The sequence below is a fragment of the Arachis ipaensis genome, chromosome B5 (assembly GCF_059453495.1).
Source record: "Arachis ipaensis isolate K30076 ecotype BB chromosome B5, ASM5945349v1, whole genome shotgun sequence".
Classification (NCBI taxonomy): domain Eukaryota; kingdom Viridiplantae; phylum Streptophyta; class Magnoliopsida; order Fabales; family Fabaceae; genus Arachis; species Arachis ipaensis.
This window is the reverse complement of record NC_142440.1, coordinates 12,255,545-12,271,128: the sequence shown is the minus strand read 5'-3', so window position 1 is coordinate 12,271,128 and position 15,584 is coordinate 12,255,545. Positions and strand designations below refer to the sequence as shown.

Below are 15,584 nucleotides of genomic sequence, written 5' to 3'. Positions count from 1 at the left end.
AAGGTTTTGAGGTATGATAAGTGAAGGAATATGTGGTGATGCGAAGGTGTGAATAATATAAAGTGATGCGGAGGTATGTATAGTTAAGCAGTGATGCAGAGGTACGTTTAATAATATGGTGATGCGGAGGTATGAGTATGTAATCGGTGATGTGGAGGTAAAATGAAAAGAAATAAAATGAAAAGTCATGAATGAAAGAAATAATTGAAATGGGTAAAGAATCATGAAAATGGAATGTGAATGGGCCTTGTGCCAAATTGCTAATGTGGAAGTGTCCGCCTAACGGATAGCCTAAGGTTGCTAATGCTGAAATGTTCGCCTAACTGATAGCATTGTTTTTTACCGTGATGCCAAGATATCCTAACTGACATGGGTTCGCCCATGATGATAATTGTGCCTGACTGACACGGTAAAAATACCATATTCGAGGTTCTCCCCGAATAACGTCGAGTTGCGGGTAGACAACCGACTCATGAGCTCATGGCCTGCGCTAGGAACATGAATGCATCATATTGTTTGCACATTTGCATTTGGTAGTGTTTTGCTTGTTGTAGATATTTTCTCTGTGATTGTGTTGTTTGCTTGTGTTTTTGCCTTGGTGACTTGTTTGGGTACTTAATTGGTTATTTTGTTATGCTGCAAACATTAGTAATGTGATTTAAAGAAAGTGACTTAAACGGATTTAAGTAAGGCTTAGGAGAAATTTTAAGGAGTCAATAAAGAAAACTATTTTTCTTAGGGATATGAGTTAACTATTTGTATTTTATTCTATATTTTTACGGCATTCACTTTCCCTACTGAGAACATGCGAGGACAATGTTCTCACCCCCTATAGATCTTTTGTTTTAGCAACAGGTTCAAGAAAGCCTTGACAAGGAGCCACGACCGGTCCACAGAGTTTTATATATATGTATTTCGTATTTTCTGGATTTTGGTTTAATCTTAGATTTTATTTTTTTTTCCTTGTCATTTATTGTTATGGAAATTTTCAGAGGGATAGGAATTGCATTTGAGAATCCTGATATAAGTCTATGTATATAATGTTATGTGAATATATATATATATCTTTGTGATTAAGTGATTAAGAGCAAACTTTTCGTTTTCTTAATTAAAGTTTCGGTTCGTATTCGCAAAGACTCGATATTAAATAAAGATAGTATAAAATAAGAAGGTTTAGAGGTAAGTAACACCTGAGCTTTTATTACGGTCATGAGGTACTTAAAGTTAGGGTGTTACATAATGTATCGAATAGAGCACTACATCAAAAGCATATGGCGACATTCCCTGCTTCTTTTCTTTGCCTTAGCAAAAGGTCCAACAAGTCTTCTCCTGCCTTTTGTATCAAATCCCTGAAACGTACATAATTATTAGTATAATGTCCAAATACTTGATGGAATTTATAAAAATTTTTATTTATGATTTCAAAAATAGATGGAATTTTCTTCTCTTTAGGGAGTACAAACTATTTGTCTTTTAATAACATGTTGATTTTTGTTCAGCTTTTGTCAAATCAAAAGAATAGTTTCTTCCTCCCAATAAAGGAGTTTTGTCTTTTGCTAGATTAAGAGATCAACACACATATGAAGGTCCATCTTTTAATTCTGCAACAAAGGTAGATTCATTATAGGACTTTTCCTCACTCATACAGTCAACATAATTTACTTTCTTGTTAAAGAAAGGTTTTCTTTTATTTGACTCTGTTTCCTCTTTTCTTTATTTAGTTTTTTGATTTGCTATACTTTATCAGCCAACTGAGCTAAATCCAAAAATTGTTGGTTTACTAACTTTCTTTTGAATATTGAAATTGAAACTATTGATGGTCATCTTGACTACTTCAAGCTCAGGAATAGAAGCGAAACATGTGTTTCTCATATTTTTGAATCATATTAAGTAGTCGTCAATTGATTCTGCTTTTTCTCTCTTCACTGTGAATAAATCGGACAATGTTACTTTCATTTCATCTCTAAAGAACTGATCGTAAAAACTTCTTTCTAATTGAGCCTAACTATGGATTAAATTGGGATGCAAGTTTGAAAACCAAGTAAAGGCGTTCTTTGTGAAAGAAAAAGGAAAAAATCTCATTTTTAAATATAAATTACCAGGTATTTCTCCAATTTTGACTATGTATCAAGCCACATGCTCGATAGTCGATTCTCCACTCTCACATGCAAGTTTGGTGAGGGACTTTGGAGTTTTGACTCCTCTAAAAACTTCAGCTTGTAAAACATAATCGAAAAAAGGAGATATGTAGTAAGGTTACTTTGTCACCCCTATATTTAGTCCTGCTTTATTTAAGATTTGTTCGACATCTTAGGTAATGTTTTGACCATAGGTTTGAGTAGCATTATTTGTTGTAGCCTTATTCAATATCCTGTTTGGATCATCTTCTCTATTTAGTATTACAAAAGGATTATTCGCATTCATCCTACCTATGTGCGGTACACAAATTCGATTGATTGCTCATGCAATGTCATTGACTCGTCGAGCGACTTCATCTATTCTAATATTGTTATTCTCTATCATTGGATTCAACATTGCAGCCATCTGCTGAGTAAGCATATTGACTAAATCATGATGACTATCCTCAATTTGTTGTCTGAACACAGCTAAAGATTCGACCATATTAGGAGATGACGTTATGACAGCAATTTGTCTTGACATTTCTGAAAAAATCGAAGCACGTATTCCACCTACTGGCGACCTTGTTGACCCTACGCCTTGTGTTAAAAAGACGTTTGGCATTGTTGAGGTAGGTTGTGACATAGGAACTGACCCTAAATATAGATGGTTATTCATCAAATATTGATAAACATTGTAATTTGCCACATTAGGGTTATAATTAGTTAGTATACCCATTGGAGGATAACCTAGAGGAGGTGCAGGATTGTACAAGGAGTTGTTTCTTGATTTTTTAATGGTGGAGAATAATTTGGATGCAACCCATATGGGAGTCACGTGACGGATACAGTCGATGGGATTCCCTCTGTGATGACAGAGTTGATCCTTCGACCTGAATTACCTGCTGATGGAGCAGCCTCTGTCTCGGGGCCTCTTGTAGGTTCTCCAATATTATTATTCGACGTATCAATCAAAATCGAGGCTCTATTAGACATTATTAATTTGTCACTGCGTAATCGCATACACAACTTGATTCGTTAGCTTAACCCAGGGTTCCGCTGGGCATGCCAATTTGTTTCACTTACTTTTTGGTAACCTGAACAGGGTGTCGAATCAAACTTGTATCAAGATCTCAGTTCGGGGAGCAGATACGACTCCTCTGAAAAAAGAGTGAGCTCGACTCGGAAATTACTTAGTGTGGGTATCGAAACTGTGTATGCCAAAATATTTGTGATAAATGGCAAAGTAAAAAAAAATAAAACAAAGTAAAAGTTTGAAAATAAAATGCTTGAAAGAAAAGAATAAAAATAAACAACATAAAATAGAATAACAAGAAGGAAAAGAAATGGAATAAATAAGAATTGTAATTGAAATAACAAACAAATTAAAGTTTAAAATAAATTATCGAAATAAATTAAAAAGGAATTAAAATTGATAAAATGAAAGAGAGTCAAAATAATAAAGACAAAATGAACAAAAGAAAATTGATTTCAGACACTCACATGCACTTGCATTCCATAGATCTCTGCATCAGTGTGACTGTGGATTTGTAGTGTTTCGTATGATATTGTAGTATTTTAAATTAAGTCCCTTTTACACTTCTGCCTTTCTTTGATTTATAGACAAGAAGAATATATTTGTAGAGCGTTTTTCTCTTCCCACGATATAGCTTCTTCCTATTTCTTGGGTCACGACATTGCCTTGACCATAAAGAATCTTGACTCCCAAGTTTAACATCCCACGTCATCTTTTACCTTGGTTAAAGTACTTCTAGATGAGACCTTTGTGCAATTATCTTATTTCAATTTTTAGAAGTCATTGACTCGACTCCTTCTAGGATAAGTCGAACCCTCTTGTACTCACACTTTTATGAAATAGCTCATATTGTGATACTTCGACTTACATCTTCGTGGAGCAACGAACATGTTAATGACATCTCGACTTTTATATTGTCGATTCACCTTTAAATCAAACGATCATGGTTGAGCTATCTGAACTGTCAAATTTTTTTGTTAACAGTCTGTTTATTTGTTTGTTTGTTTATGATGAGTTATAACTTTTGATTTTCTATTGATACTTATTTTGTAATTGACAATTTTATTAGTTTTCATTGTCGATTTAATGATCAAAACGTTAATGTTATTTATTAACTTAATGTCTATATACGACATTTTCTACTTCTCAAAAAAGAAGATAATCTATCACGTTTTTATAAATTATATTTCCTATCTTATATTTTGAGAAGATAATCTATCAAGTTTTTATAAATTATATCTCTTATCTTATATTTTTACAGTCTTATTCATAAAATTATTATATTTCTTAAACATCATTTTTTTTGAAGCACCTCAAGCTCAACACATTTAAGTGGAGCAAACATATAAACATAAAAACATAAAAAACAATAAAAACAGATAAACTAATCTCCTGGCATCTCCTGTATTGCCCTCAACCACCAACAGGATCCCCACCATTCCACTCAGTGTAGGTGGACAACGTCCTTGTTTGAATGATGTCAATGTTTACTCCTTGATGATTAAAAATTTTGGCATTACGTTCCAATCAAACGTTCCAAATCACTGCAAAGAACGCCATCATCCACATCTTCTGTCCTTGTCGTCTGTTGGGCATGGCACCCCAACTCTCAAACAGCTCTTTAAGGGTTCCAGGAATCACCCACTCCCTACCAAAGGACCGCAACCAAAAGCACCACAGCTGCCATATTACCTCACACAGAAGGAATAAGTGCTTAACAGATTCTACCCCCTTATTACACAAGACACAAATATTATCACCATTAGTAACAACTCCTAGTCTAGTTAACCTTTCCTTAGTCTTAACTCTACCAACTAGCACAAACCATCCAAAAAGCTCAATTTTTGGGGGTACCCAGCCTCTCCAGAGTGCACTTGTGAAGCTATAGCTCGTGATCTCATTTGGCAGCGTCTCCGATTGTATGACCTGCATAAAGGACTTCGTAGAAAAGATACCTTTATTATCAAACTTCCACACAACGTTATCCTTGCTCTCAGATGACAGCTTCACTGGCCCTAACCGCTCATGTAGCTGATGGACAAGTTCCAATTCCCATTGAAATAACTCCCTCCTCCAATTCACTGGCCTTAAACATCATTTTTATTTGAGCGTCAAAATGGGTTTTAAGGGTGCAATCTTACTTATTTTTGGTTCAATTTCGACCACAATGGTTGAAAAGTTTTTGACAAAGAACTTTCCAACATAATTATAGGTCAAAATCATTACTTTACTTCAACTAGGTGCTCTATAAAATGAGCTTCGAATAACATAATCAACGAAGTACACGTCGAATAAACATTTTGACACCAGAACATTTAAGATTCTGCAAATAAAAAATTTTAAAACAACGCATCACAAAAAATAAATTATACGCTTCAAAAATGATTAGCCAATGCATCTATAAAAAAGAGAGCTACTAGTAAAGTTTAGTTATTTAATTTAGTTGTATTAGGAGTATTTTAATATTTAGCGAAGGCGTGCGCAGGTACAATATTTGTTTGAAGGAAGGAGATTTGATTGGGAACAACGTGGTTTTATATTTTGCTTCAAAAGAGGACGGCATTCGGATGCAGCCATTGCTTTGGAGAATGAGGACATCGATTTGGATTTGGATTTGGATTTTGACCTGACACATCGTTTACAAGTCTCTCTCCCTTCTACATCAGCCCCACACATTCCATCTCTTCCTTTCAATAATTCACATTACCTCCCTCTGCATATGCATGCATCCCAACCATCTCTTTAATTATTCTCATATTTTAAGCTCATCAATACTACTATTTAAGCATAGTCATTAATTGTACACATTCCGCCAAGACAAAATAAACAAAAAAATTAACTAATTATTTATTTGTTTGTAAAGAGCACAACATTCCCAGCCCAAGCAAGAAGCTTATAGGTTTGTTGGTTGTGAGGGTTGGGGCCCCAAAAGATGAGAGCATGCAGCCATCTTAGGGTTGCTGGGGACCACACATAACTGTACGTTAATGGCACAGAACTGAGACTGAGACTGAGACTGAGATGTGAGACCACAATTGCATTATAACTATAATTATGGTGCAACTTATTAGCCACCTCTTCCTCTTCTCTCTTCTCTCTTCTCTGCTCTTCCCCAACCTACAATCACTGCTACTTCTGCTTCTGCTGCTGCTGCTGCTTCTGCTTCTTCTGAGTACGAAAAACATACACTACCAACTTCCCAATTATTCTGCAACGCGCGCAGAAACCATTAGTGCGCTGCTGTTTTCTTTAGATTGACTTTATTTGGCGCTATGCTATGCTTTCTCTCCAATAATACTTCTACATGTGAACTCTCTTCTCTCTGTCTCTTTCAAAACCACTTCATACCGTTACCATGCATATACCTCCACCTAACATGCACACATTCAAGGTATGTGTCTTCTCTATGTCTTTATTGGAGCTAGGGTTCCACCCATGGATTTCCAATACTAACATACAAATTAGTCTTATCCATAACAAGTAGCTATATATTAACTAATTAAACTTGTTAATTTCATTACTTTCATAGGGTAGGTAGCACTTGAGAATGAATGAATGTCACTGCTATGTAGTATGTACTTTTTGTTGCGCACAAGAGGGAGAGTAAGAATCCAAGAAAAGAGTAACTGCATAATTTAAAGCGTGGAAGAAGGAAGATGGAGGGAGCACACAACACCGTCCATCATCCTCATCATCCACATCTTTGCGGTAATTGGTAAAGTAAGTCTCTATTATAACTTTACATTTTGATGGGAGGAAAAAAAAAAAAAAAAAGAAGAAAGAAAGAAGAAAAACAGAAATTATATTATTTCTCTGACTTTCGCATTTTGTGGCCAGTATATGGCTACTATCTTTTCTTGGAAAAGATAGAGAGCAAATTGAACCATCATTTTGTTTCCAAATTACTCTTTGATTTTACTAAGGGTGAAAAACAAAATATACTACTGTAGCTTCTTACTTTCTTTATCTATTTCTATTGTTTTTCTCTGAATAGGAAATTAAACTAAAAGAGCAAGGTGCTGCATCTGCCATCATCAGTAACAGAAGAAATCATGCTTTTTATAGACAACACACACACCACCAGTGTATTAACGAAGCGGACATATATAGAAAAAAGGAAACAACACCAGAATAGAATCATCAAATATATAGGGACGGAGGTACTTCTACTTTTCAGCTTACATTAGCCACTAATTAAAATATCACATTATTATTTTTTCGTTGCAGCAGATATCTATTTGACCTCAGCACCTAACCTTAATAATCATCTCCAATAAGTATGTTTTGATATTATATATAGAATCACTTAATTTGTATGCATAGAGAATAATAAATATAATTTTGATTTTATAAGCGCTCACGTTGCTTATGTAAGAAAATAAGTTTGTGACCATGACGTTATTTTCTTAACATCATTATGTACATACAAGTTACAATTCTGATGTATCTTAAAATGTATTTGCTTGATAGGCAGTTGCATATGTAGAATGTATTATTTTCTTCTCTATAAGTTAAAATCTTAAGGAATGGTATTATAACATAATATTAAATTTTTTATCACCTAAGTTTAGAGTTTAATTTTTGCTAATCTTCAAAAAAAATTTTAATACTACATGATTAATAAATATTATTATTTTTTATCAGTATTTAATTAATAATAATAATTTACACTCATATTTACAGATATTTTTACACACAAAAAGTATATAACTTCACTTATATTTATCAAAATTTTATACACATAAATTATCCAAATTTTTCAAAATTTATATATATAAATTAGTAAAATTTATTTGTTTAAGACAATTTAATAATTATGTTGGTCAAATAATAATCAAAAATACTAAAAATTGTTAGTACTTAAGAGTTCTCAAAAAATTTAACATAAGACCAAAAAAAAAGAACAAAAATTTATGAAAAAGCTCACGCAAATCTAAAAAAGATTTTTAAATGAGAAAACGTATTTAGAGATACAATGCAACCAGGAGTGGAGAGTTAAAAGTTTTGTTAGGACAGGACATGAAAATAAAAATTAAAAGAAAGAAAAAAATAAAATTAAGGATCAAACTAAAATATTAAAGATTTAACGTGTTAAAATTATTTTTTAGAAGGGAGGGGAGAGGGCATTGCCCCTCGTGTATGTGGTTCCGCCAGTGGATAATGTGATAATGAAAATTATTGTTACCGTGATATCCAGCGAGGGTTATCCTCATTGCAAAGCTTTCAATCCTTGAGAAAGCAAAATTGTTGTGAATGGTTAATGAATATTAATTCTCACATAAAAAGTTATGCTTCTTATATCCATAAATATTTTTTCAAGCTAGCATACAAATTTACTTTACTGAACTAAACGGAAACCTGCACTAAGTAGGGCAACAGTGCTTCATTCTTTTTATAAATGAAGTAAAACTTTCCACTGCTTTTATCAATCATGCATGAAATCAAAGCTAATTCTTTTTATTTTATTTTTTACAAATTGAAATTTTCTCAACATAATAAAAAACTATAGACATTTGCGATATGATAACTTTGCATTGGCCTTTTGCATGAGAACATTAAAAGGTTAAATAAACAAATTATAAACAATGGAAAATACCATTACAATAATTATCATGCCCGTGAACCTTGACCAGCCAAATAAGATACTAAAAATAACACAACATAAAACGGCATATCACCATGCATTACGACTTGCTATCTACCGCTTTTACACATTTATTAAAGGTGGATACTACCATGAAGATTTTATTATTGTCTTCATATGAAGATGCTTCTTTTTTACCATTAGATGATGAAATGTATGGTTTGATTTTGATGTGTTACAAAAGTGTTATTTTTTTTAAAGTGTGGCTAAACAAATAAAGTACACTTTTAACACAAGAATCTTCATAAAAAGATGTTTTTAGCATCTTCATTTGAGTAGTTGCCTTTATTAAATGCTAGGGGAATATGTTATCTATAGAAGTCCTCATTTTTAATTCTAATCTTCATGATTATGAGGAAAACAAACTCATCGGGACAAGAAAGTGTCAAATCCAAGAGACACAAGTCACATAATCCATAACTAGTCAAATCTTAATTATTTCTACTATTGAGAAACATTTAAAAAATCAGGGATTAAAGGAAACAATCAGTAAGAATTATGTCAGGACTCAGGACTAAACTTCATCCGTTGATCTATATAGGTGACTTGTTATAGATTTAGAATGTCACTTATCATAGTCTTTTCGGAGAGTGTCTTTCAGCATTTGTATATTTTGGGTTGAGTGCCTATATATATTTATGAAATTTGAATCCTTTAAATTTTGAATATTCACTTTAGAGAAAAAAATATGATTTTTTATTCTTGAATAGTTTCTTTTTCATATTTTTTTTAGTTTTACCTATAAATTAAATTGTAAAAAATTACACTTTACCTTCTAAAATAAAATTCAAAATTTAGAGGATCTAAATTCATATTTATACACACGCCAACACACACTCAATCTTGAGTATGTGTGCCTTTGACACACGATAGCCTTATAAAATAGGTTCTACGGCATTCTTGAAATCATTGTTAATTAAAATTTTACCTGGTTGAGAAACAAATCTTGTTGATAGCATGAAAAACCATTCAGAAAAGGAAAAGTACATGGTACTAATATACTATCTGCTAACTTATTACCAATAATAATTAATTATTATATTTTAAACACATGTATAAAGAAACAAATCAAGAAAATACATCTATAAAAATATTTTTATTAGACATAGTCATAAAAAAAAATTTATTAGACACATTCACAAAAACACTTCCATTAAATACCATTATAAATCAGAGTTGGTAAAAGTTGACAGAAATACTGTTGGTAACATAGGGAGATTGTTCAGAAAAACCACAATTTCTTCTAAAGGACAACCTGGATTCTTTTCGTCCTCTCTCCTAGGTTCTAAGGCAGTTATTGTTAGAATATAATTAGGATATTGACAATATCTTTTAAAATAAAAGATGACTAATTTTGGCAATGAGTTCCTTAAGGTAGCGTTTGGTGGAGAGACAGAGACGGAAAGATTGAAATTGAGAGACAAAGACTAAGAGACAGAGATTGAAATAAATCTCAGTATTCTGTTTGGTGCAAAATGTGAGACAGAAATTGAAACAAGAATGAAACTCTAATTTGATTTGCACAATGGATAAAATTGAAATTAATTAATTAAAATGAGAGTATTTTAAGTATAAAATATTATTAAAGTTTCAATCTCCATCTCTAAAAATTTTAGTCCCCTATGTCCCTATATTTTGGAGGTACTAAAATACTGAAATTTTGGAAACAGAGACAGAAATTTTAGTACCAGTCTATAAACGAACAAATATGATACCGAGTTTCAGTCTCTGTCTCAATACCTCAAAACAAACGCTACCTAACGGAACTCGTTGAAGAAATTTAAAAACAAAAGGACAGTTTTTTTTCAATTTTAAATAAATGAATTGAAAATTTAGGCCTCTCTTAATTTTGTAACAAGTATTTTTAAAACACTATTAGATAAACCCACAAGATAGATTCCTTCTAGTTCACAATATTCATTACATTAGAGAAATCTTCTTGGTTCAATATATTATAACTCTCACATTTCAACACAATTTTTTTTACATAGCTAGTTTATATTCTACACAATGATAAGTGCAATTAAAAATAAATTATGCACACAACAAATTAATAATTATTTAATAAGAGTATTTTAATAAAAATTTGAAGTTAATTATTAATTTAAGATTTTATAAATTAGTATACAAATAGTCCAAGTAACAACACTGGACAAACCATTGAATATTTTGATATTCACAAAGTAAATACTTTTACTTTTTCCCATACAAATTGTTCACTTCTAATATTCTTAAATGGCAATCTTAGAGTAAACAAAGTTCAAAACCAACCCACCCACACAATTATATTTTACCAAAAAAAACCCCCTAAGAATGAGAGAATTGCTATTGGTTGGATGATTTGAAACCATATTTTTGGAGAAAACGTTGACTTTTTATTATGGCTGATGACCTCTGGGCTATGTAATTGTGACAACAAAAGATGTATGTGATTAACATATTTCCAATAGTATTATTATGATAAGAAAATTGGGGTTATGGGAAAATGATGAGTGATTGATTAGAGTAGAGGGATTGGCACTGGGCAATGATGAGGTGAAGTGGGGGATGACATGTTGCATCAGATGTTTATACGGGAAATTCTGACATCTTAGCCCTTCTTTTTGTTTTACTTGTTTTAACGTTCTTTGATCAAGCAAAAGTCTTGTATTATGCCATATGCTGTACTCATTACATATGTAAAATGGATTGTTCCCCTATATACGTATAGTTTCCTGCATGTGCATTAAATATTAGCACACTTATAAGCTAAATTTCCCGTTTTGAAATCAACGTCACCATCTATATGCACAAAGTTTAGGTAGAAAAAATAAGATAGAATTGAAATTGCTATATCACATGGCAAGAAGGTGGAGAGAGATCTTTCACCTTTTTACACTAGAATGCTCATGCATAGTTGGACTGCCCATACCCAAATGTTAGAATTAATGAAAATTTTATAAAATGGGAATATGTTCTCAAATTGTGTTAGTCCAAATATAGATTATCAAAACCGTGTTTCAAACCTCAAATTCAAACCGGCAACCATACGGATAAACAGGGAAAAAAAAGCCAACAAGAAAGTGTGATAAAATTCAACTTGTGAGAGAAAAAACCACCCCAAATAATATTTTAAAACTAAGTCAAGTCGAAATACACCACATTATCAGAACCACATGTTTCATTATAGCGTACACACAAAGAAACAACTTGATTGAATTTAGGTCGTTAATTGATTGATGATAAAGGAAAAAAAAAAAACAGTAGAATATAGAATATATATATTATATTTTTTTTAACTAGGCATCAATATTAATAATTTGCACCAATTTAAATCAAATAAAAAAAAGAAGCAAAAAGCATAATGGGTCTGCATTTTGCTCTTGTTCTTCTTTCTTTCTCTCCTAACTTGAATAATGCGTATCAATATTGTTTTTTTACTAGACCGCTAGAAAGCTACAAGATTATGAAATGTAGTTAGAAGAAGAAAGAGAAAAGAAAAATAAGGGTACACTAATATATAAGCATAAAATTAAAAGCAAAAAAAAAAGAAAAAGAAAAAATTGATGATTGTTTGTAATTGGGGTTTGATTGTGTTGTTTGTTTGTTTCAAGATCTTGGATGAGGGAAGAATTGCGTACCGCTACTACCAGCCATGAAGGTGCTGAGAGGAGGAGGTGGATACATGGATGAAGGATCTACGAGCTGCTGCGTTGTGTGTGCAGCGGAGACGAGAGCTGAAGTTGTGGTGTTGGTGTTGGGAGCAATGAGGTTGAGATTAGGGTGATGAGCAGCAGCGCCGGTGGAGGAGGTGTCTCCGGCGACGTAGCTGCTGCTGTTGGTGGTGGTGGTGGTTGCGTGATCTGGACCCTGGTCATAGAGGATCCCTTTGAAGACGTGTCCTCCAATGTTGACTGCCGTTTGATATGCATACTCGTCTTCTGTGTCGTCGATTCCGCTCACACGTACGCATCTGAATTCAGCTGGAGAGCTCACTACTGCAGGAAAATTCTCCATCCCTTTTATTGTTTTATTTTCATTCACACCAACCAAGCATTGTATTAGATTAATATTTCAAATATATATCGATCATGTGAAGGGCTTTATTTATAGGACTAACAAAAGTAAACACAGTATTCCAGACTGATACATCATATCATATCATCGATGAATAATAATGTATGATGGAGTGAAGTGTGAGAGACACAGAGAAAGAGAAGCAACAGCATCTTCCGTGCCAATCTGCTAAAACACACACATACACCACTACTACTGTTACTATTTTGGAATAGAAAAAAGGAGAAATTTAATTTGGGTTCCACACGCAACCGATCGATATCCCCTTCTTCTCTATTAACATATACAGTTACAGTTACTTGTTTCTTTTTCAGAGAATAATAGTAATTTCTTCTCTATCGACTCTATTGACTTCAATTTCTCAAGTATAGTCATTCACACACACTGTGATGTGTGATGTGTGATGCGTGATGAGAGCTTGCCTGCAGCTACAATCATACGCACAAGAGAGAACAAGCACAAGCATGTATATGCATAGTATATAGTAGTGTATATGTGACAAGACAAGACAAGACAAGACGAGACGCAAGTAAATAATTACTACTACTACTACCTGAAGCTGAGGCTGAAGGAGAAGGGTTTGTGGGTAAACGAGTACTAGAGGCATGATCTCTTTGGCGCTTGGGAACATCAGCAGCAAGAAGCTGTTGTTGTTGGATAGAGGCGAGTTGCTGCTGCCTCTCGCGGCGCTTGGAAGCGGGAACCCAAGTGCTCTTGACATGGGTTTGGCAATCGAAGCCACGGCTCTTGCAGCATGTCCTGCACCGCATGTGAGGGCAATCTTTCTTCGCCTGGTTCCCGCAGTCCTGGCAGCTAATCCCACCTGCTCCACTTCCTGCTCCGCTTGCTGCTCCGCTCCCCACGGCCGACGCCGTCACCAGGAAGGCCGATCTCGAGGGTGACTGATCGTCGGACACAGTGGTTGGACCCACTCCTAGAGCAGCCGCGGAGCTGTAAAGATCTTGGTGGAAGAGAGGCCTTGCTTGAGGTATGAGGTCGTGTTCCGGTTGGTGATGATGATGATGATGGTTCCACAGCTCCAAGCCACCTCGGTACGAGGAAACGTCTTCATTCTTGTACCAGTAAAAGGTGTCGGAGGGAGGAATTTCCGCGTGTTGTTGGTGTTGGTCGTGTTGTTGTTGTTGGTTTGTGTTCCCTCTCCCTCCTCTACCACTACTACTACTACTACCACCGCCTAGTGAGAACAAACCTGCCATTGTTGTGGCACCTCTTCTACTATGTTACCTGTCCCTGACCTCAATTGTGACCTCAAATCCATATCCCACTCGCTTCCTCGATCGCCTTTAATTCTCACTTATTCTATTTCCCACCAACCAATAATTTATGATTATTATAACTACCACAAATAGAAAAAGAAAATAATAAAAAAAAAGAGACACCAAAATCCGTTAGTATTGGGCGAATTAATTCCCTGGGGCTGGGGCTGGGGGTGGGGGTTGAGTAACAGTAGCAGCAGCACCACCACATACACGACAAGTAGTGAGAAGCTGTGAAGAATGAATGAATGAATGAGGGTTGAGATCGAGGAAAGGGAAGGGTGGTCGGGTGGGCTTTCAATTCAATTCATTCTCTCTTCTCGATCTTCTTCTTTCTCTCTCTGCGTTAAGAAGCTGCTGCATCAATTCAAGAGAAAAAGAAAAGACAGACACAAAACAAGCCAACAACTTAACACGGACACAGTCTCACAGCACTGCAAACGCCGCCATGCCCTTCTGCCCTTCTCTCTCTGCAAATTAATGACTCTCTCTCCCAACAGAGTTTATGAGCCTTTTCTTTCTCTTTTAAATTTTTGTATTTGGGTAGTTTTAGTTCTGAACACTTGCCACTTTTGTGTCTGTAGGCAGTGGTTAAGTTAGCACAATGACAAAAACCACTTCACAGTAAGTAAGCAACTAGTCCACTCCTCTCCTCTCATGGATCTCATTCGTCTCCCTCTCAACGCTCCTGATTTCTTCCTACCTTCATCCAACGCTCCTTCCTACTTCCACGTGTCACCTCAAACAACACTCTGCTTCCTTTCGTCCTTTTTCACCGCAAAACCCGCTCCTTTTCGTGACACATTGCCCCCTCCCTTTTTCTTATTTTTATTTTCCGAATTACCTCCTTTTAATCCTTATCACAATTTGCAATTTCTTTATTTATTTTCTCCTACCTGTTAAGATTAAAAAATCATTTACTTATTTATTTTATCTTATCTTCTCTATAATACGTACAGATATCTTGGCAGGTTTATACTAGGACTAGGAGTACTACGATTACATGGTAAAGACATTTTTGTAATTTGACTCGAATCCCGTTGGATGGCAGTAGTAGTATTAGTATTAAGTAGAAAAGACTAACGTGTTCAAATGAACTTAAACTAGCGCGATTAGTTAGTCTAGTACTAGCATAGTTTATTTGGGATGGTGAAAAAGAGGCAACCAGATAGATTTTATAAAATTAAGAAAAAAAAAAAGATCATGTGGCCTCATAAACAATATGTGGTGGTAGAGGGGAACACAGCGCCACCACATCCTGACCGTACTTGCTTTCTTTTAGTATAGTGTAGTAAGTAAAGTAACTCGTTCATGTTTTGTTGATAGTTTTTTCTTGGCTGGGGATATTTTTGTCTACGTGTGTTGTTACGCAACGAAGAATAATGGAAGTGGAGTTGACTCTGTAATGGGAATGGGAGGGGAGAGGGGTAAAAATGTCATAGCAGGGGACTGGT

At 34.5% G+C, this 15,584-nt stretch overlaps 1 protein-coding gene across 2 annotated transcripts; it reads right to left on the bottom strand.

Moving 5' to 3' along the window:
• Positions 1–12,105: 12,105 nt before the first annotated feature.
• LOC107642914 (protein SHORT INTERNODES-like) lies at positions 12,106–14,846 on the bottom strand. Of its 2 annotated transcripts, none has more exons than XM_016346420.3 (2): positions 13,407–14,838; positions 12,106–12,795 (listed from the first exon to the last, which is right to left on the bottom strand). In XM_016346420.3, the coding sequence occupies exons 1-2, from the start codon at positions 14,068–14,070 to the stop codon at positions 12,386–12,388; spliced, it is 1,074 nt and encodes a 357-aa protein (XP_016201906.1). In that variant the 5' UTR covers positions 14,071–14,838; the 3' UTR covers positions 12,106–12,385. The 2 variants fall into 2 exon arrangements, with proteins under 2 accessions (XP_016201906.1, XP_088345306.1); XM_088489180.1 differs by having other exon boundaries at positions 12,152–12,774; positions 13,407–14,846.
• Positions 14,847–15,584: the final 738 nt, after the last annotated feature.